The sequence below is a fragment of the Ursus maritimus genome, unplaced genomic scaffold (assembly GCF_017311325.1).
Source record: "Ursus maritimus isolate PB19 unplaced genomic scaffold, ASM1731132v1 scaffold_33, whole genome shotgun sequence".
In the NCBI taxonomy this organism is placed as follows: Eukaryota; Metazoa; Chordata; class Mammalia; order Carnivora; family Ursidae; genus Ursus; species Ursus maritimus.
This window is the reverse complement of record NW_024425897.1, coordinates 19,843,755-19,868,724: the sequence shown is the minus strand read 5'-3', so window position 1 is coordinate 19,868,724 and position 24,970 is coordinate 19,843,755. Positions and strand designations below refer to the sequence as shown.

The 24,970-nt window shown below is 52.3% G+C and overlaps 1 protein-coding gene across 2 annotated transcripts in view; it reads left to right on the top strand.

The window, feature by feature from the left end:
• TPCN1 (two pore segment channel 1) overlaps window positions 1-24,970 on the top strand; it is a 58,815-nt gene that overhangs the window by 16,775 nt on the left and 17,070 nt on the right. For both annotated transcript variants that reach the window (XM_040619899.1, XM_040619900.1), the window contains exons 3-10: window positions 12,386-12,501; window positions 17,725-17,901; window positions 18,268-18,381; window positions 19,184-19,314; window positions 20,150-20,238; window positions 21,816-21,850; window positions 22,544-22,602; window positions 22,860-22,959. In XM_040619899.1, coding sequence (XP_040475833.1) covers window positions 12,386-12,501; window positions 17,725-17,901; window positions 18,268-18,381; window positions 19,184-19,314; window positions 20,150-20,238; window positions 21,816-21,850; window positions 22,544-22,602; window positions 22,860-22,959 — 821 coding nt within the window. The remainder of the gene's footprint in view (window positions 1-12,385; window positions 12,502-17,724; window positions 17,902-18,267; window positions 18,382-19,183; window positions 19,315-20,149; window positions 20,239-21,815; window positions 21,851-22,543; window positions 22,603-22,859; window positions 22,960-24,970) is intronic.

The following is a 24,970-nucleotide window of genomic DNA, read 5'->3' as shown; positions in this document are numbered from 1 at the left end:
GGAGAAATCCCATCCTTCCCGCAGGCATCCGGCAACCGCTTGCTCCCTCTCCGCCCTAGCAGAAGTGGGGGGTGATGCTGGGGCTCGCAGTAGTGGCCAGCGCAAGGTGGTAAGGAGGCTTAGGCAGTGGAGGTGAGCTTTGGGGGCTCCCAGCGAGGCACCTGCCCTACACAGGTGCGCTCACGGTGTTGCCCTGGGAGAGCGAACTTGCAGTTTTGCCTCGAGGCATTTGTAGGTGTGGTTGCTAGGGTCACCAAGACCGGCCACCTCCTCACGTGTTTCCGATCGGCACACCTGGTCAGGTTACTTCCCTTTGGAACCCACTGGCTCCAGCCCGTCTCCCTCAGCGGGTCCTGCTCCTCCTGCCTGGTCTCTGCCTGGGTCAGCTTCAGGATCACCTAACCCTCTCAAATTTCCCAAACATGCCCTGCTTTTTGCTTCTTTGAGCTTTATGCATGACCGTCCCTGTTTCTGGAATGTTCCCCTCACCCCATCGCATCCCCCTTGTGAACTGTCTTCGTCCTTCATCCTTCAGCATTGGCCCAGACATCACGCCTAAATCCCCCCGCCTCTGCCCATGAGCCCCCGTGGAGGGCAGTTCTCGTACTCTTTTCTAGGTTGTTGTAACTAAGAAGTGACTTTAGTGCACCAGAATCACATTCCTTCTCTTGCCTCCTGATGGTGAGCCCCATGAGGACAAAGTACACGGTTTGACTTTTTCAAATCTGACACCTGGCACAATGGCTACTATACAGTAGGTGCTAAATAAATGTCTTTAAATTAAACCATATTTATATCAGGAAGGCCAGCCTTTTAAAATTCCACCCTCCCTTGTTCTCCACCAGATGACTGCATGATTTATGAAGCCTGGAGAGTGGCTGTCAAGGTTATGTTTGCAACGTCAGGGTGCGAGTGCACTGAGTAGCCAGCTAGGGGTGAGCACCTGGGGCAGTAATCACTACCCTTAATTACTAAGAGGCACTCATGTCCCCAGTCCCTCCCAAGAACCTCTGTTTACAGCTACTGCTCTCAACCTTCTAGCCATTTCCCTGCCAGTTCAAGGCCCTTCTGTGGCTGACCTCCTGTATCCAGAGACTCTCTCTGGATTTGGCCACGTCGGTCTTTGTGAGCTGGCCAGAAGCGAAGTTGAGTGGCACAGGGCATTATCCTGGCTACTTCCAAACCAAGGCTCCTCCTTCTAGAACAGTGCTTGACCCATAGTACTGGCCTAGTTGAGCCTTTTGTTTTTCCTTTCCTCCTCTTGGCCTGAGCCTTTGGCAGGACTGGTTTTGGGCATGAGGCCAGTGATTCAGCTACGTTGGCTCAGTGCCAGTCCTCGCCTTTCTGGAGGTCAGTATATCTGCCCGGGGCTCTGTCTGTGTTTGCAGTCTTTCCTAGGGTGCACTGATAACGTGGGTCTACCTCCCACACCATCTCGCAACCAGTCATCTGAAAGAGAAGGCCTGAGCAGGAGGAAGTGTGCACTCTGCTTTCTTGCGGCAGGGTGTCTCTTGCCCGATTTTTATCTGGGGGCCTTTGAAGAGCCAGCCAGCAGCAGAAGCAGTGCCCGGAAAACTCATCAGTGTCACTCTGGTTTATTTTCCTCTGCTCTTTGAGTTTTTTCCCATGGAGTGGGGCTCTCAGCGACAACTGGTGAACGGTTGGGTGATGGCTCATTGTCATTCGGGTGGGCACTGGTTTCCGGAGGGTTCCGGGTGCTTTGTCTGTGCTGCCCGGAGCACAGCTGGCCCCAGTCCCAGTTAATGGGTGGAGAAACTGAGGCTCTAGGGATTCCGACAGGCGAACCGGGGGAGGGGAGGGGCCCAGTAGGGAGCAAGGTTTGAAGAGAATGTGCAGGGCCTGTGTGTGTGTTTGAGAATGGGCGAGGTCGTGCACATATAAGAGGAGCAGAAGGAAAAGGAGCAGAGATGGAATGAGATCTCGGCATACACCTGCCCAGCAGCCGTCACAGTCTGGTGTTCCTCGCCATCCCGGAGCTCATAGGCCTTTTATCCACAGCAGCCTCTGGTCCTAGGCCTCAGAGGAAGGTCTCGGTGGCTTCCCCAGCCCACGCAGACCCTGCCCTTGCTGGGCGGGGGTTGGATCACAGAAGCCCTCTGCCCGTTCTTTCCCTCTTTCCCCGGTGCAGCTTTATGGCGGCATATGGAAACTGTTTCTATTTACCCAGCCCCGCCAGGATGCTGCTGCACGCTGTGCTCCAGCGAACGAACGGAAACCTTGGATTCCCCGCAGGGTCATTTCAGAGGCTGCATGCAAAGCAGCCAGCTGTTTTGCAGGGAGCGTCTGGGCCCTGTTACATCAGCACGGAGGAAGCGTTACCATCTGTGCAAACAGGTCATCCTGGTTTGGCGGCCTGTCCTCTGAATGGGGAACTTTCCTACTTGGAGTCAGTTTTTTGTTACTGTTGTTTCGTATTCTAATGCCTGCCTGGGCTTTTTCTTTCAGCCAGTGATTTTATGTTCATCTCCCGGGGCTGGTTGCCAGGATTCAGGGAGGGTAGTTAAGGAGTGGGTGTTGCATGAATCTTTAGTGGCTGAGGTCTTCGTCTGAAGAGGCAAGAGGCCCAGCCTCGTTTTCACAGGAGCATTCTCTGCCCAGGGCAGCAGAGGTGCAGAACAAAATGTTTCTCTTCGGGAACTTTCCCCGGAGGCACAGAATGGGATCTTACTGGTTGCCAAGAATGTTCCTGGTCAGCTTCCTCCGGCCCTTTTAAAACCTCTTTTAAAACCTCCTGCGAGCAAGAGCCACTGGAGAAGCTGGCTTGCTGGGAGGGCCTGGAAGCCTGCTCCTCCCACCCTCCTGCACCTGCTGTGTCTTTTTCCCTTTGTCCCTCCCACTCCCAGTCAGTCCGGCCGCCTCCCAGGAACCTGGACATGCGGAGGCCAGGGCTGCCAGCCATTGTCTTTCTGGAGGAGGTGGTGGAGGGCCAGGTCCCCGACGGCCCCGTGGTGAGGTCATCCCGTCTCCACCAGCTGGGCCCTTGCGGTATGCCTTGACCTTGCCTTTCCAGCTCACCTGGAAGAGCCCACCCTACTCCGGGTGAGGACGGTGCCAAAGTCTGAGGTCGCATGTGTTAATTCTCATGAGGTCGGTTGGGCCCGACCTGGGGTGCTGTGGTGAGAGCCCCCCTGACTGCTTGTTATCCAGGACTCTCCTGTGCAAGGAGCACCCATGGGAGCACCAGCCATTCACCTGGAGGCCTGGGGGCCGGTATTTCTCCCAGGAAGTGCAGATTCAACCAGGGTGGGCAGGTGTAGGCGGGCAGGGCAGGTGGCTGCTTGCAGCCCCCAGGGTCTGAGGCTCCCCAGGCAGACGATCCGGAGGAGACCCAGTGGGCAGGATGTGTGAGCCGTAACCAGGATGTGGGGACATGTTATCCCCTGGCACTTCATGCCCAGTAGTGACCAGTCAGGGGAACTAGGAGTCCCTGTGCCGCCTCTCACATCCTGCTTTGAGGGAGTCTTTCCTAAGGAAGCCCACAGGGATCTGTTCCCCAACAGGCAGGGCCTTGTGCCCCCAGGCTCCCCACCATCTGAACCACAGGCCCACCGTCTGTGCTTGGGCTCAGCTGCCCCCTCGACCCTCTGGCCCCTGACCTGCCCCCCGCACCCCTGCCTTCCCTCCTTTATGGGCTGTAATTGTCCTGCCCCTCTTGGGAGCTGCTGAGCCTTTGAACATGCCTTATACTGCAGCAATGAAGCACTTGGGATTTGGAGCATTTCCATCACCTCCGTGGCTACTTTTCCAGCCTAGGAAGTGGGAAGCAGTGTTCGGGGGCAGGGAATTAGGACCCACGTGGTGCCCCAGCCCCCCCATTTGCGGTGCACTGAAAGTGCTTCTGGGCTTGGCTGCAGGGCTGCCCCCTCTGCGTGAGGCCTGCCTATAAAAGGAACAGGGCAAGCCAGGGGCTCCCTGCCTTCCATTTGCGCCCTTTGTATAATCCCTAAATGTGCCGCCCAGCTGCTGGAGCCAGGTGTGAGGGAGCTCTGTGAAATCTCCCATGGCTTTCCTGAAAAGCCTTGCAGCCTGTCCACCGCACCCCCCCCCCCACGGCCTTTCAGCTCTCCCCGCATATAAGAGCCATAAACAAGCTGTGGGGCTTTGCCTTTGGGGACCTAGTGAGCAAGCCAAGTTCTGTGTTCTGAGCAAGCATCAGGTTGAATGGTTAGAACAAAGTCCGCCCTGGAGGGGAGACTCCTCCATTCTTTCTTCTTGGCTCTGCCAGTCATATTTTTCCTTTTCTTTTTAAGGTTTTGCCCTGAATTACTCTTACACGAAATAGTGCCTCTCCAGCAAATCCTTAAAAGAATGATCTTTAGAAAAACGCTGAGATCAAGTCACTGCCCCTCAACGCCCTCTGGCACTCGCACTGTAGTCCTGAGGGAGCCTTCCTGCCAAGCTCTGTGCATACTTCCTGGGCCCTGCCCCCCGGTCACCGGCCAGGGAGTGTGATTCTGGAATCTTTGGGGAGGAGCTTCATTTCGCTTCAATGCAGATGTTTGTGTCCATCCTGTCCAGCACTGTTCTGGGCCCTGGGGACTCCACAACAAGACAAAAGTCCCTGGCCTCACAGAGCTGACATTCCAGGCAGGGAAACAGGCACTGAACAGGCCAAGAAGTAAATAAATGCCTTTCCAGGTGGTGATACAACCCCAGGGGGAAGCGCAGAGCCGCATAAGGAGGACAGGGCGTGCCAGTGACTTCCAAAGATGTGAGAAACCCGGGGAGGGCAGAGGGAACAGGAAGTGCAGAGGCCCCTAGGCAGAACCTTCCAGGCCTGTCGCAGGACAATAAGGAGGCCAGAGCGTGGGTGGGGCAAGATGTCTCAGTCTCATAGGCCATTTTAAATCCGGGAAGGACCGTTCTCGAGAGCTGGAGGCTGCAGTCTATTTGGAGCAGAGGAGTGAAATCATCTGGCTTAGGTTTTTAAAGGATTATTGTTACACTGAACTACAAAGTTTACTTAAAACACACACACACATACAACAAAGGACTTCTCTGACTGGCCTAGAGACTAGATAGAGGCAGGGCAGGGGGCAGGGAGCCCAGCTGGCAGAAGGGGTTGTGCTTCCCTGGGGGAGAGGTGGCTTGGGCCATGCACAGGGCTGGAGCGGATAAGCTGTGGGATCTCACGGGCCGGGTGCAACCGGTATCTGGGCGTCAGTCAGCGTAATGAATGAAGGGCATATGAGGGGCTAAGCCTCCTGACTTCCAAGGAACCTTCCTGCTCTGGGTTTCCTATGGGTGTAGCTGCTTGCTCAGAGCTTTAGGTCAAGGAAAATGTTTTCCCACCACCCCACCAAGACCTTCTGCCTGTCTGTCATTCACTCGCCGCCCTCACTAGGCGTCCCAAGTGCTCCAGCCACTGGGAATGGCAGTCTGTGTGAGGCCCGGTCGCTTCTCTTTGATGGCTCTCACAGCTAGTGAGGGGTGAGTGGTCAGTGGCTCTGGAGGGCGAGCCAGGAGGCGGGAGTGCTAGACTGGGCTCTCCTGCCCACTCCCCAGCCCCCAGTCTCCCACCTCTGAAAGGTGGGCATTGAGTTAAGTGGTCTTTACCATCCATTCCAGATCTGACAGTCATTGTTTCTAAGATGAGCAGCAGAAAGTACCCCCAAATCTATGCAGTGCTCTCAAACTCACAAACACAAGGAGAAAGAATCACCAGGAAAAGGAAATGCAGCAGCCCGGCCAATGACTATGGCAGTGTCCAAATGCGGACTCTGATTCCCAGCCCATAATACACCATTCACGCCCCCGCTCCCCACCTGCCCGAGCACATGGGGTGACCCTCCACTGCATTTAGCATGGTGCTTCCGAACACAGACCTGGTTCGCTTTCTAAACATGTGAGACCCGGGGCAAGTTCACACATCGCTCTGGGCAGCCGTTGCCTCATCCGTAAAATGGGGACAATCATGGTCCATTGGGAGGATGAAGTTCTTATGTATATGGAGTGCGTAGGAGGGTGCCCAGCACAGGGGACCGGCGCTGTAGGTGCAAGAGTCTGTTATTTGGGCAGAAGCTGAGTTGCTGAGCTCAAGGCTATGTAGATCTGTGGGGCTGCGGTTACTCAGGGGAGCTGGAAGGATGAGTGTGCTAAGAGACGCCCTTACCCTATCTGTGCAGCCAGGCGGTATTGGAAGCCTGTCGATAACTGGCAGGGTCTAGGTGGCTGCCCCCCCCCATGGGAAGCTCCTGAATTTGAGTTGTTTTTAAGGCCATCTGCCCTTACCTGCCTGTCCCCTCGGAGTCTCTATGTACCGGGAAATATACAGATGCTGGGAATTGCAAGGGCAGCTGGTCCAACTCCCCGCTCGCTGGGTGAACCTCCTTTCTGTTGAAATATCCCCATGGATGGCTGTGGAACCTCTTCTTGAGGCCCCGTGGTGATGGGACCCTTGCTGCAGGGCCGGGGCTCTCCAGGTACCTCCGGTTCCCCCCAGGGCACCTGGGCACCTCCCTCCGCCCCTGGGGATGCCCACCAAATACATGAGTGCACAAACAATTCAATAGTTGGTTTAAAATAATTTTATGAAGAATTATTTCCAACTTATAGATCATGTTTAGAATAAAATAACAACCATGTACCCAGCTATATATAATAGGGCCTAGCATTTACTAACTTACTTTAGCAAAGCAAATATGACAGCTAAAGCCCCCTCTCCCCAGGGCATCGTTGGTCAGCTCTGCTTGGTGGCAAGGCCCTCCCTGTGACATCCCCTCTGGGGTCCTCGTTCTGCCCTTTGCAGCCCTGTTACACGTCTGCTCTTGCACACCAGCCAGCCCTGTGTGATCCGTGGCTGTGGAGCACGTGTTTTATCTCTGCAGTGCTCCCTGTCACGTGGGGGCCCCCACGTCCTCAGTGCTCCATAGTAACCAGCTGCCCTCTGGAGCCCAGCCTGTAAGCGCCAGGCTGACGAGCCACCCGTCTGTTAGAGCTTGGGAAGGAACGCGATTCTAAAGACCCTTGCTTGCCCGGATGCGTATCAGCTCCTTGCAGGGCAAAGAGGTCTGAATTTTTCCTGATGGCAAGCCATTATGAGATTTTAAGCAGCAGAGCACAGTCTGATTGCTGCTTTGCTGACCTCATCCTCCAACAAGATGCCTGGGGTCAGGTGGCCTGGAAAGCCTGGGGCAGTGGAGCCAGTCCGATGGCTAGTGCTGTCTTGTAGGTGAAAGGCAGGAGGCCAGCGAGGGTGGGGAGTGGAAATGGGTTTGGGAGAGGAGCCCTGCCAGAGCCGGTGACTCACTGGCCAGGATGATGGAGAGAAAGGCAGTGTCAAAGCTTTCCATCAAAGGCTGGAAGCCTGCTCCTTCTCCCCGTCCCAGTGGTCCCTGTGGATTTCAGAAATGGGAGGGAGCTGTTGTTTGTGGCTTTGAGGAGAAGATGCCAGAGGGCACCTGCAAAGCCGCTGGTGTGGGTGTGAGTGAGGTGCGCGGGTAGCAAGGAGTGACTCGCGCTGGAGGATACTATAGCCGCCCCCCACCCCACCCCACCCCCGGTCACAGTGGTGTGCGGTCGAAGTGGGGAAGGCTAGAGGGGAGGAACTAGGAGGGCTGAGGGATCTCCTGGGTGGGAGGAAGAAGCTGGATCCATCTGCTGAGAGCCCCAAGAGGGAGGAAGGGCTGAGGAGGTTCGCACGGAGGGCCTCTGAGGCAGGGGCTCACACAGATGCCAGCATCCGGCACCGGCTGGGAGAGTGGCACTAATGTCCGCTGCCATCTGTGTCGGCTCATCGCCGCCCACCCCACACCGGCCCCGTTATTTCTTTCACCTAGGACTGCTGTGGCGCGGGCCAGGCTCCTGCTGCGGCGTGTGAAGGTCGCGGAGGACGAGCGCAGGCACGAGAGGTCACAGCACCGTCTAGCTGCCTGCCGGCGGCTTCTCCTACTGGGGAGGCCCATTCCGGCTCCTGCTTCCCTGGTCCACACCAGCACATCCAGGAAGGAGGTTTGACCTTCTCCTGTCTGCGCCTAGGGCTTCATTCTTCCAGAAATGGACACTGGGAGTGGAGTCGGGGAGTGTCGGCCTCGGGCAGCGAAGGACCAGAATGGTCAAGGGCGAGCTGCAGCCAGATGTGCCTCCTCCTGCTTGTAACGTCGTTGAGGGACGGGACTGCAGCTCTGTGTTTCAGCCTTTTGGCACTACCCTGACACCCTTTCTAGGCTTCCGTTTCTTGAGAGGCACGTAGCCTGCTGATGAGGAACTAACCACCCAGTTCGGTGTCCCAGCCCTGCTTCCCGCTCGCTGCTTGGCCTCAGGAATGTGCCTGGCCTTTCTGCAGCTTAGTTTCCTCAAGTCTGAAGGGGAATAATAGTACCTCCTTCATAGGCTTGTCGGGAGCATTGCACAGGTCAGTTGGTAGAAAGCACTTAGATACGTGTCAGTTATCTATCGCTATACAGCAGAGCATCCTAAAACACAGTGCTGAAGATACTGCCTTGAGATATTTTGAGCAAGAACCTGCAGTTTGGGTAGGGCCCAATGGAGGGGCTTATCTCTGTGCCACACGGCGTCAGTTTGGACACTTGTCTGGGGCTAGAGGATCTGGTTTTGAGATGGCTCATTCAGCTGACTGGCAAGTTGCAGGCTGTTGGCTGGGCACTCAGCTGGGCTGTGGACAGGGGGCCTTGCTTCTTCTCCATGGGCCTGTCCACCACACAACATGGTGGCTAGGGTCCAGGAGCAAGGGTCCCAGTAGAAAAAGGTGGGGCCTTATGACCTAGCCTCAGAAGTCATTAGCATTATGTCCTCCATCCTGCGTTGGTCAAGACAGGCACAAAGTCTCACCTGGTTTCAAGAGGGAGACACAGGCTCCACCTGTTTGTGGGGAAGTGGCAAGGTTCTAGACGAGCACGTAGGATGAAAGATCATGCTGTGGCTAGATTTGGAAAATACAATCTGCCACAGCATAGGTTTTGGCATGCAGGAAGCCTCAACAAATGTTTGTTACCACTGGTTTAAAACCATTGTCAGCTGTCCTTCTTCCCAGACTCCTGTCTCTTAGAGGGTGGTCGTAGAGCATAGTGGTTAAATCCATCTGTTCTGGAGCCAGGCTGCCCCTTAGAGCTGGGTGACCGTGGCTGAGTTGCTTAACCTCCTCGTGCAGTAGCATTTATGATAGTACATACCACTTGGGGTTGTGAGGATTACGTCAGCATGGAGCACAGAACACAGAGCCTGCAAGGAGTGTTAACTCCTGACTTATGTGCTTCATTGGTGCAGCCCCTTCCAGAAGGATCTTCCTAGTTACACATCCTAGCAATGGAGATGAAGCTCAGCGTGGAGTAGGTCTGTGAACTGGAAGTCTCTGCATTTCCAGAAGCCTGAGGTTGGGAAGGGAGAGAGGGAAGTGCACTGTTAAAAGGATAAGGTTCTTATCCTATGCGTGAAGTGACACAGTATCACTTGAAAATAGGCTGTGGTAAATTAAAAATGTGTACCGTAAACCCTGAAGCAACCTCTAAATAAGAAAAGAAAGCATTGTAGCTAAGCCAACAAAGGAGATAAAATGGAATCATAATAAATATTCAGTGATCCAAAAGAAGGCAGAAAAAGGGAACAAAGAACAGATGGCACAACTATAAAAAAAATAGCAAGACGATATATTTAAACCTAACCCTATCAATAATTACATTAAATGTGAGTGATCTAAATAGTCCAATTAAAAGGAGGAGATTATCAGATCGGGGAGGGAAGCAGGATCAAACTATATGCTGCCTCCAAGAAACACAGTTTAAATAAAAAGACACTAAGAGATTAAAAGTAAAGGAATGGAAAAAGCCACACTAATCACTAATCAACAGAAATAATCAAACGCTGGAGTAAATATGTTAATAATAGATAAAGACTGGTGTATATTTTGAGAATGCATGTATGTGTATAGATAAGAACTCTCAAAATTCACAAATAAGAAAATAACCCAAAAAAAGAAACCAGTAAAAGATTTGAAGAGGCTTTAACTAAAACATTACAAATGGCAAATAGGCGCATGAAAAGACGCTCGAGATTATTAGTCCTAATGCATGTTAAAAGCATTAGAACGGTCAAGATTAAGAAGACTGAGCATGCCAGGTGTGGGTGAGGGTGTGGAGGAACGGGGGCTCCCCTGCAGTGCAAGTCATTTGGAAAACAGTCTGGCAGTTTTGTGTTTTTTTTTAAGATTTTATTTATTTATTCGACAGAGAGACAGCTAGCGAGAGAGGGAACACAAGCAGGGGAAGTGGGAGAGGAAGAAGCAGACTCCCAGCGGAGGAGCCTGATGTGGGGCTCGATCCCATAACACCGGGATCACGCCCTGAGCCGAAGGCAGATGCTTAACCGCTGTGCCACCCAGGCGCCCCTTAACTGCTGTGCCACCCAGGCGCCCCTGGCAGTTTCTTAAAAAAGTTAAATGTATGATCTAGCTATTTCACCCCCTAGGTATTAACCCTAAAGAATTGAGAGTGTGTGTCCATACATGTTCATAGCAGCTTCATTTGAAACAGCCCCAAACTGGAAGCAGCCTGTCCGCCAACAGGTGAGCGGATGAACTGTGGTACGTCCGTACAGTGGAATACTACTCAGCCAAGACACTGGAATGAGCTACCGATAACACCATTCAGCATGGATGAGTTTCAAAGTAGTGACGCTGAGGGAGAGCCAAACCAAAAAAGCATACATACCCGGTGATTCCATCTGTGTAACATTCTGAGATGCAGATTCAGCTAACAGTGACAGTGCAGATCAGTGATTGCCTGGGTGTCGATGGGCAGGGGCGGGGCTTGAAGGGGTGTTGGATGTGGGATCTTGATTGTAGTGATGGTTTCATAAGTGTGTGCATATATCGGAACATAGCAAATTGTGCGCTTTACTGTGTCTCAAACATACCTACCTAAAATTGTTTTTAGAAGTGGGTGAAGAAGAGCTTTGCAGGACCCGACTGCCCTTGGCTGGCAGTTCAAGTGTAGAAGGACCAGGTATGACCCTGCAGCCTTAGGACCCCTGCCACTTTCCTCCCCTTTCCTGTCTGGTGGTGAGCTTTACACATTTGCTTCCTACCACCTCTGCGTATCTCCTTATCCAAACATACTTCATTATTTTTCTGTAGGTGAATCAGTTTGAGTGTGAATTGTGGGCAACCAGATTCTCATCCTAGATGATGATAAAAGTTTCCAATAAATTAATTTGTTGAAAGTCATTTCTTGGTGCCTTTGCTTACCATGTATCAGTAGACACACTTGAGGGTTGGGACAAACTCAATTCAGACAGGCTTAAGTATAAGAGGATCTTTATAGGCTCAGATTTTGGAAATGCCAGGAGGTGGATATCAGGTACATCTCAATGCTGGGGTGGAACTAATGTTACCTCTGTGATTCTTTTGTTCTCTGTTGGCTTTCTTCTCAGGCAGGCTTCCCTCACGTGATGGGGAGGCAGCTACCCGCAGCAGCAGGGGAAGAGCCCCTCCTTCCCGAGCGGTCCAGGGAAAGGTCCAAATTCAGTCCTCATTGGCTGGGCTTGGGACAGCATCCCTGCCTGGGCCAATGACTGTCTGGGGAAACGAGGTGCTTTTATGGCACCTGCCCCGGAGCCAAGGGTGGAGCCGGCCAGAGACAAAGAATGGGTGGAGAGTAGGGAGAGGATGTTCTCCGAAGGCAGATGGGGTCAGTGTTATTGGAAGTAGAGGCATGGGTGTCAGCAGGGAAAAAATACAGATGACCCTGCACCAGGGAACAAATCCAATTATTTTTGTTTTCACCAAGTAGAATATTAACATGCTTCCAAAAGTCAAAAGTGTAAAAAAAAGGGGCGCCTGGGTGACTCGTTGGTTAAGCGTCCGACTCTTGATTTCGGCTCAGGTCATGATCTCAGGGTCATGGGATCGGGCCCCGCGTCAGCAGGCTCCACGCTCAGTACAAAGTCTGCTTGAGATTCTCTCTCTTCCCCTCCCTCTCCCCTTCCTCCTGCTCACTCTCTCTCTCTCTCTCTCTAAAATAAATAAATCTTTTAAAAAAGTGTTCAAAAAGATCACTCCCTTTGAGTGAGACTTCTGTGCTGCTCCCCACACCCCTTGGAGGTAAATTTATCCTTCTTATTTCTTTTCGTAAAGATAGATATCCGCACGTTTTCCTGTTTCCTTTTTTTTTTTTTTACACAAAAGTAGTACATTATATGTATTCTTTTACACTTGCTTTTTCATTTAACAAGAGAATGAAAAGCATTTTTAATTAGCCACACTAATCCTTGCTATTATTCCATGGACGGAGCATTGACTTGTAGATAATGGGATATATGTGTGAGGATACAAGCCTTTTCTACTGGTGAATGGTCTCTTTATCCTCTTGAGCTGGGGTTGTAAGTGAATCCCTCTCCTCTTCCTATGCAGATGGAGGCAGCTATGCCGTCCACGACTCCCGGACCCCCAGTCTAGGCTCAGGGGGTGAGAGTCCCACCGGACACAACTGGGAGATCAATTATCAAGAGGCAGCAATCTACCTCCAGGTGAGTATCTCTGATCAGAATCTGTTTCTGGTGCGGGTTGACCGAGTCGCATAGCCAGGGCTCTGTTCATCCCAGAAATTCATTTCTGGCTCCAGTTCTTATCCCTACTCCGTGTGTGAGCTTCTCATCTATAAGATGGGGAGAGCCAATGTGATCATGCCCAGATAGGGAGGGTGATGTGCCTGGGCTTTCTTGTGACCCCCAGTACGTGGCCCTGCCTGCCCCCGAGTCTCCCTGAGTCTATCCACTTGGCCTTCCCTGCCCTGGTCCCCCTTCTCAGGGGCACACTGGCAGCCAGTTCTCCGGGGGCGGGGGGGGGGGGCTTCTTTAAATACGTAACACTATAGCAGTGCTTTGTAAGCCCGCTATGGGAACTTAGAGACCTTTCTTCCTTTCCTATTAACTTGCTGTTGCTTTCGTGTTTGCTGTTTCTTGCTTGGTACTTGGTTGTTTTGGGGGTTTTTTTCTCTTTAAAATAAATACTTTATAGAAGTGATACATGCTTGTTGTGGTAAGTTTAGGCACAAAGGGGCTGTGGAAAAAAACATTCACCTAAGTCACTGTCAACATTATTGAAGAATAATACATAGGTTTTATGTGTTTTGTAAAGTAATCGTAAGGTCATGTGGTATCTACAGTTGTATAGCCTTTTTTTCCATAGTGTGCAACAGAAGCTTTTTTCTTAATGTTATTATAACTCTTATAAACGAATTTTAATGACTTTATAATTATATCTGGTAAATGTATCCTAATTTACTTAAACTATCCTGGTAAGTCTTTATATTTTCCCTTTTTATGCTTTCCTTATTATATATTATGCATTTCCCTATTATAAATTATAATCCAAGGACCATCTATGCAAAGAGCTATTTCTCTCTCTTTCTCTAATATCCAGGATTATGTCATTAGGAAAGCTTCTAGGAAGTGGAATTACCAGATGGAAGGAATCAACATTGTTAGGGCCCTTGGCGTACAGTTATCGAGTGTTCTCCAAAGGGGATATTGCCTCTTAACTGCCCGTCTCACTGCCTATGGCATTGCCATTGTAATCTCGCCATTCTTGTCACTGTAAGATTTCTGTTTCTCGTGCGCACAGAGTAAGAGTCTAGGTGAGGAAATGGAATCTTTCTGAAATTCATTTAAATAATAATTTTCCCTAATCTTTTCTCTTTGAAGCAGCTCTTACGTTGCAAGTATGTGTTTTGTTACTTCTTTTGAAAGATTTCGTTACGTTTGGATATTTGTTTGGTAGTCGTTCAGTCGTCTTTAGGCTTCTCATGTTTTATGCAGTGTCACATGAGTCGTACCCCTCAGCAGGTGCGTTCCGATCCAGGTTAAGGCAATAGAAATGTTTCAGGGGGGGCGCCTGGGTGGCACAGCGGTTAAGCGTCTGCCTTCGGCTCAGAGCGTGATCCCGGCGTTCTGGGATCGAGCCCCACATCAGGCTCCTGCACTGTGAGCCTGCTTCTTCCTCTCCCACTCCCCCTGCTTGTGTTCCCTCTCTCGCTGGCTGTCTCTATCTCTGTGGAATAAATAAATAAAAAATCTTAAAAAAAAAAAAAAAAGAAAGAAATGTTTCAGGGACATTTTGGCGAGCTCAGGCATGCCGGTTGATGATCTGGCAGGGTCCCCCAGGGTCACCCCGTGCACTGTCACCTTCTCCAAGCTTGACTAGATGCTGGAGAAGAGCACGGGATGGATCAAAACACAGAGTTAGGATGGCCTGGGGGACTTAAGAAGTCTGGTAATCCCTTCTCTTCTTAAGCGGCTGAGAACATTAGTAATAAAAATATCTATTTTTAAGTGGGCCCCATTCTAACAACCGCGCCCCCCCCCAAGGTGGTTTGATCATCTCCCATTTATAGAAGCAACTGACACTCAGGGGAGCTAAAGGAATCCAAGGCCACCCAGTTAGTAAGTCACAGAGCGTGGATTTAAACCATGTCTTGCTCACCTCCCAGGGATGCTTTTTCTACTGTACGTTGTTGCTTCATTTTTATACCTGACCACATGTATCCATTTGAAGATGGGCCATGTGGTTGTGGAAGAAGGGACTACAGGACTGCAGGTGTAGTGCGATGATTTTTGTATAACATTTATGCATGTATACACACTCACACACCTATTTAGGCTCACACACGTATATAGCAACATATACCTGTATGTGCCCATGCACATGCGCACAGACCCCACTCACATCTGGAAGGTTACTCATCTAAATAGTAAAGGTGATTATCTTTGGCTGACAGAATTTTTACTGCCTTATAATCCTGTGTGTTGTTTGAAGGATCTTACCAGCAATGCATCATTGGAAATATAATAAAAATAAAAGCAGAACCCAGATGCCTGGGAACAGTGGTTGTGGCTGTTTCTGAGGGGTGGGGGCTGTAGCTGGTGTCAGATGGTTGTTTTCCTGCTCTGCGGCTGAGCAGCTGGTTGGTGTGCTTGGGTCATTGGCCCCTTGCCACTTGGAGGGTACTTGGTGCCTGTGGTTTCCTCTCTTCCCCAGTTTTACCTGTTGACTCGCTTATCCTCCAGAGCCATGTGCTCTGCTCTGCTCTGCAGTCGCAGTGCCTCCAAGACAATACTGGTTTCTTGGGTGGAATTTCTGTCCCAGGGAGCAGAGAGCGAAGCCAGAAGTCATACACAACTGGCCTGTCGTCTTATTTCTCCTAATCTAGTTTATGATCAACAGCGAGGAAACTAGGCCAGTGTTCTCCTTGGTTTTTGGATCAGAATTCAGTGCCATGAGTAATATTTCCCTCTGTCCTTGGTGCTGGAGACCTTGTCTTTTGTCTCCCCTGGCAATTCCTCGTCTGAGAGGTAAAACCTGAGCCCCCTTGTCCGTGGTCTCTGCTAGCCAGACCTTCAGGCCTGGCTATTTACTGGAAGACATTACCCGAGAATTGCATTTTCTAGTAATCTAAGCCAGAAGCTTCCCAGTCTCCCCCTGCGTGTCCCCCCAGCCACGGCGGTGCTGGTAGAAACCACAACTCTGCACAGATCACAGGGCTGCGAGCGAAGCTTGCCCAGCGTGCCCGCTGTTTGACTGCCGGGATGTTTGTTCTCTTTGTCTGGCCTGCCCCTGTTGAGTCTGTGGTTTGTCTTTATTTTTTGGTAATGAGGGTAGCGATGTGTTGGCTTCAGGGAAGTGATTCGCTCAAAACTACCCTGCAAACCACAGCCGAGGTCAGAGCTCCCCGCCCCACAGCTACTGGGCCGTTCCTGGGCTGATCTTTGGCAGGAGTGGGTCATCGTACCAAACATCCATTAAACACCTACTGTGTGTCCCAGGCACCATGCTGGGTGAGACTTGACAACATCCCGTGCCAGGCCAGAGTGCTTTCCACAGCGCAGTGCGCCCCTCTGGGCCAGTGCCCTCCTTCCTGCTGGCCTGCAGCTTCGGCAGGAATCACTGTGGAGTGTGTGAGTCTCACCTCCCTGGAATAAGGGTTGTGAGGATGGGGAGGGTGGCCTTCATTCCAGAAGAGCCGAATAGATGGAATAGTTGAAGGTCTGACCTCATTCCAGGACAGCTGGAGTGCTTCCAGAGGGCTCTGGGTCGGGGGACCTGGGTGTCCATTCTGGCTCCGCTACTTTCTCCTCCAGGAAATGAAGCCAGTGGGAAACGTCTATGCTGAGCATTCGTGCTGGAAGTGAATGAGCTAGGTGCTCTCAACTCAGCATGACGTTTGGGGCCGGATAACTCTTTGTGGTGGAGGCGTCTCCCGTGCATTTTAGGCTGTTGAGTGGCACCCCTGGGATTTGCACACTAGTTGCCAGGAGCACCCCCAGGGGTGATGAGCGGACGTCTCCCGGCCAGGTTGGGGTGGGGGAGGTGTGGCAGCATCGCTCCCAGTTCGGAAGCACTAAAGCAAGGTGAGGCATGCAGAGCCTTACCAAGTAAGTTTCCACTGCACGTTGGCTGCTGGATGGGGTGCAGATGTGACGGAGCGGGTGAGGTGGGGTGACCCTCATCCCTGGCCCACCAATTCCAGGGAGGCAGTGAAGACACCTCCCCTTCCCCCAACCATGACCAGAAGGCTGACCCTAATGGGGGGGTGGCCCTGGAATGTCATCTGCTTATAGTCACAAGTAGACCGCTCCGGGGCTCCGTCACTTAGTCTCTGCATCAGCAGCCGGAGGCTCGTCACGGAGCCAGGGTGCGGGACCCGACTGCCCAGTTCCGTAAGCTCAGGTGCTACTGAAGCTTCTGTAGCTCGATTTTCTCATCTGTCAAATGGGATAATAAAAGTACCCACCTGAGAGGGCCATGGTCAGGAGTAAAGGAGGGTCTAGGGCTCAGGTAAGGGACTGAGCATGGTGCCTGGTCTGGTGGGCATTCAGTAAGGGTCAGCCCCTGTCCCGTTACTGTTGGAGCACAGGAATCAGGGCAAGGCCTGTCCTTGTGCAGGGGTTAGGAAATGAGGTGAAATAGTCAAGAAAGTTGGAAGCAGAACATACATATATATATAGTGAAGGTATTCTCAGGCTCCTTCTCAATGTTAGTATCATTTATAATCAGAATAACAGGTAACATCTGCAGGAGCCTACTGTATACCAGCCACCATCCTAAGTGTCTTGCAGGAACCCTATGAGTAAGTACACGTGTTAGCCCATTGGTAGTTGGAGAGGGGGAAGGAACTTCCTGAGCGTTCTTCAGGGAGGAGCGGGGAAGCCAGGACTCAGCCGTGTTTGCTCACCCCAGACCCCCAGTTCCTTACGTTCCACAGACACTTCTGAGAGCGGGAGTTTGGCCTGAGGGGCTCACATGTGTCGCCGCTGTTCGGTCTCTTGGCACTATTCATTCTTTGATTCTTCCAGGTGGTTTTTAGGAAGGATCCCCATCAGCAGACTGATAGGGGTGCAGTTTGGTGAAGATAATATTTTGTTTAAAAAAAAAGATTTTATTTATTTGAGAGAGAGAGCCTACAAGCAGGGGGAGCAGCTGGCAGAGGGAGAAGCAGGCTCCCCGCTGAGCAAGGAGCCTGATGCGGGACTTGGTCCCAGGACCCTGGGATCATGACCTGAGCCGAAGGCAGACGCTTAACCGACTGAACCACCTAGGCGCCCCAAAGATAATACTTTTGATCTCCCATCATCTTCCATCTCTGGCCCGACTCTTCGCTCATCTGCCAGGGGCCTCCTTCTCCCCGCTGCCCTCGGCACCTCAAGGTGTCTCGTCCTGAGGCCCGTTCACCCACCCTGCTCTCGTTTCCTCAGGAAGGCGAGAATAATGACAAGTTCTTCACCCACCCCAAGAACGCCAAAGCACTGGCGGCCTACCTCTTCGCACACAACCACCTCTTCTACCTGATGGAGCTGTCCACAGCCCTGCTCCTGCTGCTGCTCTCCCTGTGTGAGGCCCCTGCTGTCCCCGCACTCCGGCTTGGCATTTACGTGAGTGTCCACGTGGCATGCCTGACAGGGAACATTCTGGAAGGGCAGATACTATGAGCTGATGTAAAACAGAGAGGCTCTGGAGTGTCATAGAGGCCTCACGAGCAGCAGTGGATCACCAGTCTTGCCTGGGGACCCTGCTGGAATGAATGTACCCCCCCCCCACTGTGATACAGCTCACTGGTAAATTCCAGGGAGGGGCACCATCTGATTGCCTCACTTAGGACCATGGGTCACACCGTGGCTCCCGGTGAGCAGTGCACCTGATTAGCCTGGGTTGGGGTGGGGGGTAGCCAGGTGTGACCACCGGTCAGGGAGACAGTGGGGCTGGTGATGCAACCTCTCCCCCGTACCCTTTGGTTGCAGGTCCACGCGACCCTAGAGCTGTTCGCCCTGATGGTGGTTGTGTTTGAACTCTGCATGAAGTTGCGGTGGCTGGGCCTCCATACCTTCATCCGGCACAAACGGACCATGGTCAAGGTGATGGGCCCATCTCCGTATGGCCTTGTCTCGCATGGCACCTTCAAGCCCGTGTCTTCAGTTCAATGCCACAATCCCCCATGGGCTAAGCCCTGCACTCAGACGTGTGACCCTGGGGCCCGTCCTCGTCTTACGGAGCCTTGCTCCAGAGGTCATGGTGATGCCAACAGGAGCCACTGTGATTTGGCATCTAGTGTGTGCCAAGCCCTAGCATGACAGCCTTTGTGGGAGATGTGTTACTGTTCCCAGTTTACACCCTGCCACCCAGATGAGAATGGGACCTAAATCCCAGAGGCTTGGGATTCAGACCCAGGTCTGTCTGGCCTCCAAGCCCACGCTGATCAACAACCAGTAACCTATAGCTCTCTCTGTGCAGTGAGTAGGAATGTGGCAGAGTGCGCTTTGCTGTATAAAAAGCACGCATACTTGTCCAGGAGAATGTGCCCCAGGAATGGCAGATCAGCATGCCCGGTGGGCCCCAGCGGTGTGGGGAGAGCTGAAGGCGCAGGGCGGGCAGACATGGCCGGGCAGAGTGGCAGTTTTGCTCGAAGTACTACCCATCGAGCTTCTGGGAGCTCTGCCTGTGGCTTCTCTCTCCTGGGACCACACGTCTGTGTCAGCGGCCACAGGGCTTGTCTCCAGGGACTGCTTGATGTTGGGGGAGGCCTGACAGAGAGCTGGAGAGAAGGGAAGGGCCTCTTGAGGCCAGAGTGGGCAGGATCTGGCCAGCCCGCTGTTCTGGGTATTTGGGAGGGAGCTGGGTTAGAGGGGCCGATGGTGCTCTGTGCCTGTCCTCCCCCAGACCTCCGTGCTGGTGGTGCAGTTCGTCGAGGCCATCGTGGTGTTGGTACGGCAGACGTCCCACGTGCGTGTGACCCGGGCGCTGCGCTGCATTTTCCTGGTGGACTGTCGGTACTGTGGAGGCGTCCGGCGGTAAGGCCTGGGGGACGAGACGGTCGCTATCTTGGCCTGGCCTGGACCCTCTGGGCCCATGGAGCAGGACCCAGTGAGTCAAGTAGTGATAAGATCAGTCCTGCACTCTGGAAGAACATAAGCACGCTCACTTCCCTCGGCCACTCGACCCGCACGGAGCGGAAGGCAGGAATCTGCTCAGTTTGGTTTCCCGGCACTGGGTCTGGGGCTCTTTCCCGTCTTCCCCGCAGCCTTCTGGAGCTGGCTTCTCTCTCTGAGCACATTAGTTGCTCAAATACAGCAGTGGCGGCAGCCCGAAGCAGGCCACTCCTGAGAGGCCGAGTGATTCAGCAGGCTGACACCCCCACAGAGCCTGGGGGGCTGGACTCAGCCTCCCCTCCAGCCTGAAGTTAAGCTTAGTTCTGAAGAACCCATCTGGAAAATCTCTTGGCTGGGGCACTGTTGGTGAGAGCAGGCTAGCAGTTCATTCTTCAGGCCTATTGTCAAAGAGCTGGAAGCAAGCGTCCCGGGAGTAGGTGGCCCCGAAATGTCTTCATGCATCCCACGTCCCGCTCGGGGAAGCCTTGTGCCGAAGGCCGTGCACTTGGCCTCCTGCCCTTCCCTCCATTAGTCACAGGGCCCTTGTCTGCTGGGGCTACGAGCAGGGGGAGGGGCTGCGTGTGCCACACCTGCCCCCGGTCTTCCCTCTCGCCCCCTGCGTGCAAGTCCTCCGGGAAAACACTAATGCAGCAGGACTTAGTGTTGTGTGAATCAGGAGCCCCAGGCCCCCAGCTCGCCCGTGGCGTCCCAGACAGCGCTACCCGCTTCACCCCTTCCTGCCCCGCTCTCTCCCCAGCAACCTGCGGCAGATCTTCCAGTCCCTGCCGCCCTTCATGGATATCCTCCTGCTGCTGCTCTTCTTCATGGTCATTTTCGCCATCCTTGGTGAGTCCCCTGCGCCCCAGGGCCCGGCAGCCTCTAAAAAACGAATTCACAGTTGAAGAAACATTGACTTTGACAGTGTCAGAAGTCCAGAAGGCTTTTAAAGTGGTTAAACCCCATTTAACCATCAACTTCGGAGAGGCAGTGTTAGGAATAAAATGGAAGCCACCCCTGTATCTTTCCGTGAGGTCGATTCCCTTTCCCCTCAGAGGTCCCGCCTGACCTAGGCTTACCATCGCACGCATATCTTTATAGTTTTACTTCCTGTTTCCTTAAATCACAAATAAGTGTGATTGCTTTGCATATGGGAACATTTTACATACATGGTTATGTAACGGGCGCGCGCCCTCCTGCGAAGTTTCTTCTGTTTTCGCTATTACACGTCACACTGCTGGGAACACTCACGCATCTCCTGGTGTACGAGAGTTTCTTTAGGGCGTGTGCCTAGGACGGTAGCAAGTGCACACTCCAGCCTCCCCAGGTTTCAAAGCAAGATCGTGGCCTTTCTAACCCTGAGGAAGCCTTGCCTCTTCAGGTAAGGCCAAGTATTTACGTGACAGCCACATCCAGACACAGGGCTCAGACAGTGGGGACCGTGGGACATGGCTGGGAAGCCTGGGGTCCCTTCTCTGGTCCTGGAATGGCGAAGACAGTGGATCCAGAGAGCCCTGCCTCTAAGGCCAGTGCCTCGGGCCCTTCTGACTGCTGTGTTCCGAGCCATTGGCTCCCGTGTCACCTACCCTCCCCCCCGCCACCTCCAGTCTCTGTAGAGTCTCCTTTGTGCTCCAAGGGGGCTACTTCCCTTGTCCCACTCAGGGGACTTCGAGGACTCGGGGGAATAGCCTATTCCAGGAGGGAGATACTGACGGTGTTCCCACCGCAGGACCCTGGGCTGGAGGAGAACAAGGGGATCCCTTTGGAACGGTTACTTGGCTGTCATGTTCCCAAAACCAAAATTGCAAACCAACAGTCTGGATTCCAAACCCAGCCTGTGGATGAGTTTTATCTGGTCTGAAAATGTTGAGCCAACATTTAAAAATTAGATTTGTTGCTTGAAAATATAAATTTCCAGCCCTGAAAAAAATTTTTTTTTTTAATTAAAAAAGGGAGATGGGATTCACGAACGACATTGTATTAGTTTTAGGTGCACAACATAATGCCTTGGTACTTGTGTGTATCGTGAAGTGATCACCACAGTCAGTCTCCTTAACGTCCATCACCACACACACACTTACAGTTGCTTTTTTTCTTGTGATGCGAACTTTTAAGATCTACTCTCTGAGCAACTTCCAAATATATGATAGAGTGTTGTTACCTAGTCGCCATGCTGTACGTCCAGGCTTTTCAAACAGTAGACCCACTGGTTCTTAGGCCACATTCCCAAATGGCAGCATTTCTGCTGTGTCCAGGCACACCTGCTCCTTTAGACAGCACGGCGTGTTCTCCAGAATTCCGCAGTCCCCACCACTCCCTGACGCTCTCCCTCTGCCCCTGCGCTTGTTTACGTGTATTTGTGCAATCCTTTGACGTCTGGATGGGACCTCTGCTCTAACCTTTTTATGGTTTCTGCCACCTTCAAGGTTTCTACTTGTTCTCCCCTAATCCTTCAGATCCCGTAAGTAATCTCTGTATTTGTCTGTTTCTTTTGTTGTTGTTCGTTGTGGTTTTTTGTTTTGTTTTTGTTTTTGTTTTTTAGAGAGAGAGCATGTGCATGCATGGGAGGGGGGCCCAGGGAGAAAGAGAATCTCAAGCAAGCTCCCCACCAACATGGGGCTTGATCCCATGACCCTGAGATCATGACCCGAGCTGAAATCAGATGCTTAACCGGCTGAGCCATCCAGGCGTCCCTGTTTCTTTTTTTATGTGGGGCCTTTCCCCTCCGGCAGGGTGGCCAGCGTGACGCCCTGGACACATTAGGAAGGTCTCTCAGCATAATTTATGGTGCTGGAAAGTTCCTGTCACCCCTACTTGAACCGCTGCGTTCCTTAAGTGCCGAGGGAATCCCCTTTCCTGCCCTTGAGACGCATGTTTCCAGGATCAGATCTGGAACAGTTGGTGAAGGAGCAGTGGAGGGGAGCCAAGCCGATGGTGCAGACATGTGATTCTCTAGGAAAAGAGTCCCAGTCAGTTGTCTGCTTCTGCCAGAAGCACGGAGTTCAGGAAGGCGGAGGCGGCTGGACTCCACATTTGCTCCTTCCTCTGTCCTCCTCAGGAGTCCTTGGGAGGGAGGGGCAGGCTGGGGCGCTCCAGGTGGCCCATGGCGGCCTGTTCCTGGTGCCAGTGCATCTTCTGCCTTCTTTCCTTGCAGTACTTCAGCACGCTGGAGAACAGCATCGTCAGTCTGTTTGTCCTTCTGACCACAGCCAAGTGAGTGTGGGCTGGGCTTGGGCTTGGGCCCTCTGCTAGTGCCCCAGGGTCTTTCCTTTTCAGCCAAGAATGTTCCACACCTGAGCACAGACAGGTGCCCGGGGAGGGAGGTGGCCCGATGAGCTCGAAGCCCAGGGACGGAGAGGAGGGGAAGGTGGGGTGGGGCCGGGAAGGCAGAAAAGAGAGAGGTCTTCTGGGAAGATGGAGAATGGGAGAAAGCAGAGGCAGGGCCCTGCGGTCATGCTCCGCAAATCCAGTTTCCCAGATGTGATGATGCCCTCCTACTCCCGGAACCCCTGGTCCTGTGTCTTCTTCATCGTCTACCTCTCCATCGAGCTGTACTTCATCATGAACCTGGTGAGTGAGCATGCGTCACGCCCCCCCCCCCCCCACCGCTGGGGCTTCCATCCCAACCGGCACAGCACCAGGCACCGCGAGAATGGGCAATAGGGGCCCTCTCGGCCTCCTTTGGGGCAGGGGTCCCAGGCCGTGGTCAAGTGTGGCGTGGCGCCAGGCGCCCTGTCGGGACTTGAGTCCTGCTGGTTACAGTGGTAGCAGCCTCCCCGGGGCAGTCCTGCCATTGCCGTTAGCATTAGAGCCAGCCTGTTAGGTCAGGCTACCCTGGGGCCTCTCCTTCTCCAGCAAACACGGGTCAGAATAACTATAAAAGCTGGTTGGGGAGCCTGGGTGGCTCAGTCGGTTGAGCGACCAACTCTTAATTTCAGCTCAGGTTATGATCTCGGGGTCACGAGATTCTCTCTCTTCCCCTCCCCGCCACCCAGCTCACGCACACGTATGTGCACACTTGCGCTCTCTCTCTCTTTCTCAAAATAAATTAGTAAATAAACTAACTATAAAAGCTGGCACTAATGAAGTTGTGGCCGGGCAGCGGGCAAGGTACTTTATATAACAAGGATTAAATGATTTATCCCAAAAACCCTGGAGCTGCTGTTACGGTTCTCAACTTATCGATGAGGAAACTGAGGCCAGACCAGCAGAGTGACTTGCCCACAGCTGCACAGCTCAGGGTGGCCCGGCGAGATGGTCGGATCACAGAGCCCCGCTCTTCCCCGCCCTGTCCTGCTGCACCCACGTGTCTGTTTCCACCCCCGAGTGGGAACCATTAGAAAATCCAGCACAGGACCCACTCTGCTAAGGAGAATGTAACGTCCTGGGACCTTTGAGGTGTTTGCTGAGGCCCAGCGGGCCTCCAGGAAGGTTCCTGCCATCAGCAGATTGCCCCGAAGATGAGGCCATTAGGCCCATGTTGAGACCACACGTCAATGCCAGAACTATCGGAGAGGCTTTATCAAGTCTTGTGGTTATTTTTAATTTATTTATCATTTTAAAAAAAGATTTTATTTATGTATTTGACAGAGAGAGGGAGCACAAGCAGGGGGTCAGGCAGGCAGAGGGAGAAGCAGGCTCCCTGCTGAGCAAGGAGCCTGACACGGAACTTGATCCCTGGACCCCAGGATCATGACCTGAGCTGAAGGCAGACACCTAGCCGACTGAGCCACCCAGGCTCCCTTATGTTTATTTTTAATTTTTTTTTAAAGATTTTATTTTTAAGTAATCTCTACACCCAACGTGGGGCTGGAACTCACAACCCCGAGATCAAGAGTCACACGCTCTAGCAGCTGAGCCAGCCAGGCGCCCCAAGTCTTGCGTTTATTTTTACACTTCTGAAGAGCGTTCTTACACTGCTCACCACAGTCAGGGCCAGGGTAGAAATGGAAAGCACTCACCCGGGATAGACTTGTGCAATGTCCTAAAAACTTGAAGTCTTAAAAAGGAAAATATTTTCCTTTTTTATTCTTCCAAAACCAAAATGTTGGCTATCTTTATATGTGTTATAGTTCTTACATACTGTTGTTAGTTTAGAATCATAAAAATATATTCTGTGTAACTGATTTGCTTCAATTTGTAATATATTTAGAGCTGTGAAAATCTAGGGCATGGGTCAGCAAACTGCAGCCTGCTGGCCAAAGCCAGCCCACCGCCTGTTTCTATAAATAAAGTTTTATTGGCACACGGCCATGTCCATTTGTTTATGCATCATCTGTGGCTGGTCTCATGCTACAGCTGCAGGGTTGCGTAGTTTCAACAGACACCATCTGGCCTTCACAGCCTAAAATATTTGCTATCTGTCCCTCTACAGAAAAAGTTTGCTGACCCTCCCTTGATCTAAAAGGGGAAAAATGGGAGACCAATTTGAAGGGATGGAAAAGACAAGAGAGTTTCCCTCAAAATGTTTTTGAGAGAAAAAGAAAGTGTTTCCACAAAAGGTTTTTTTTCAGTTCTGCTCCCGCCCTCCCGCTGCCCTTTGATGATGCAGACTGTATCATTAACACGCCAGTTCTGGAAT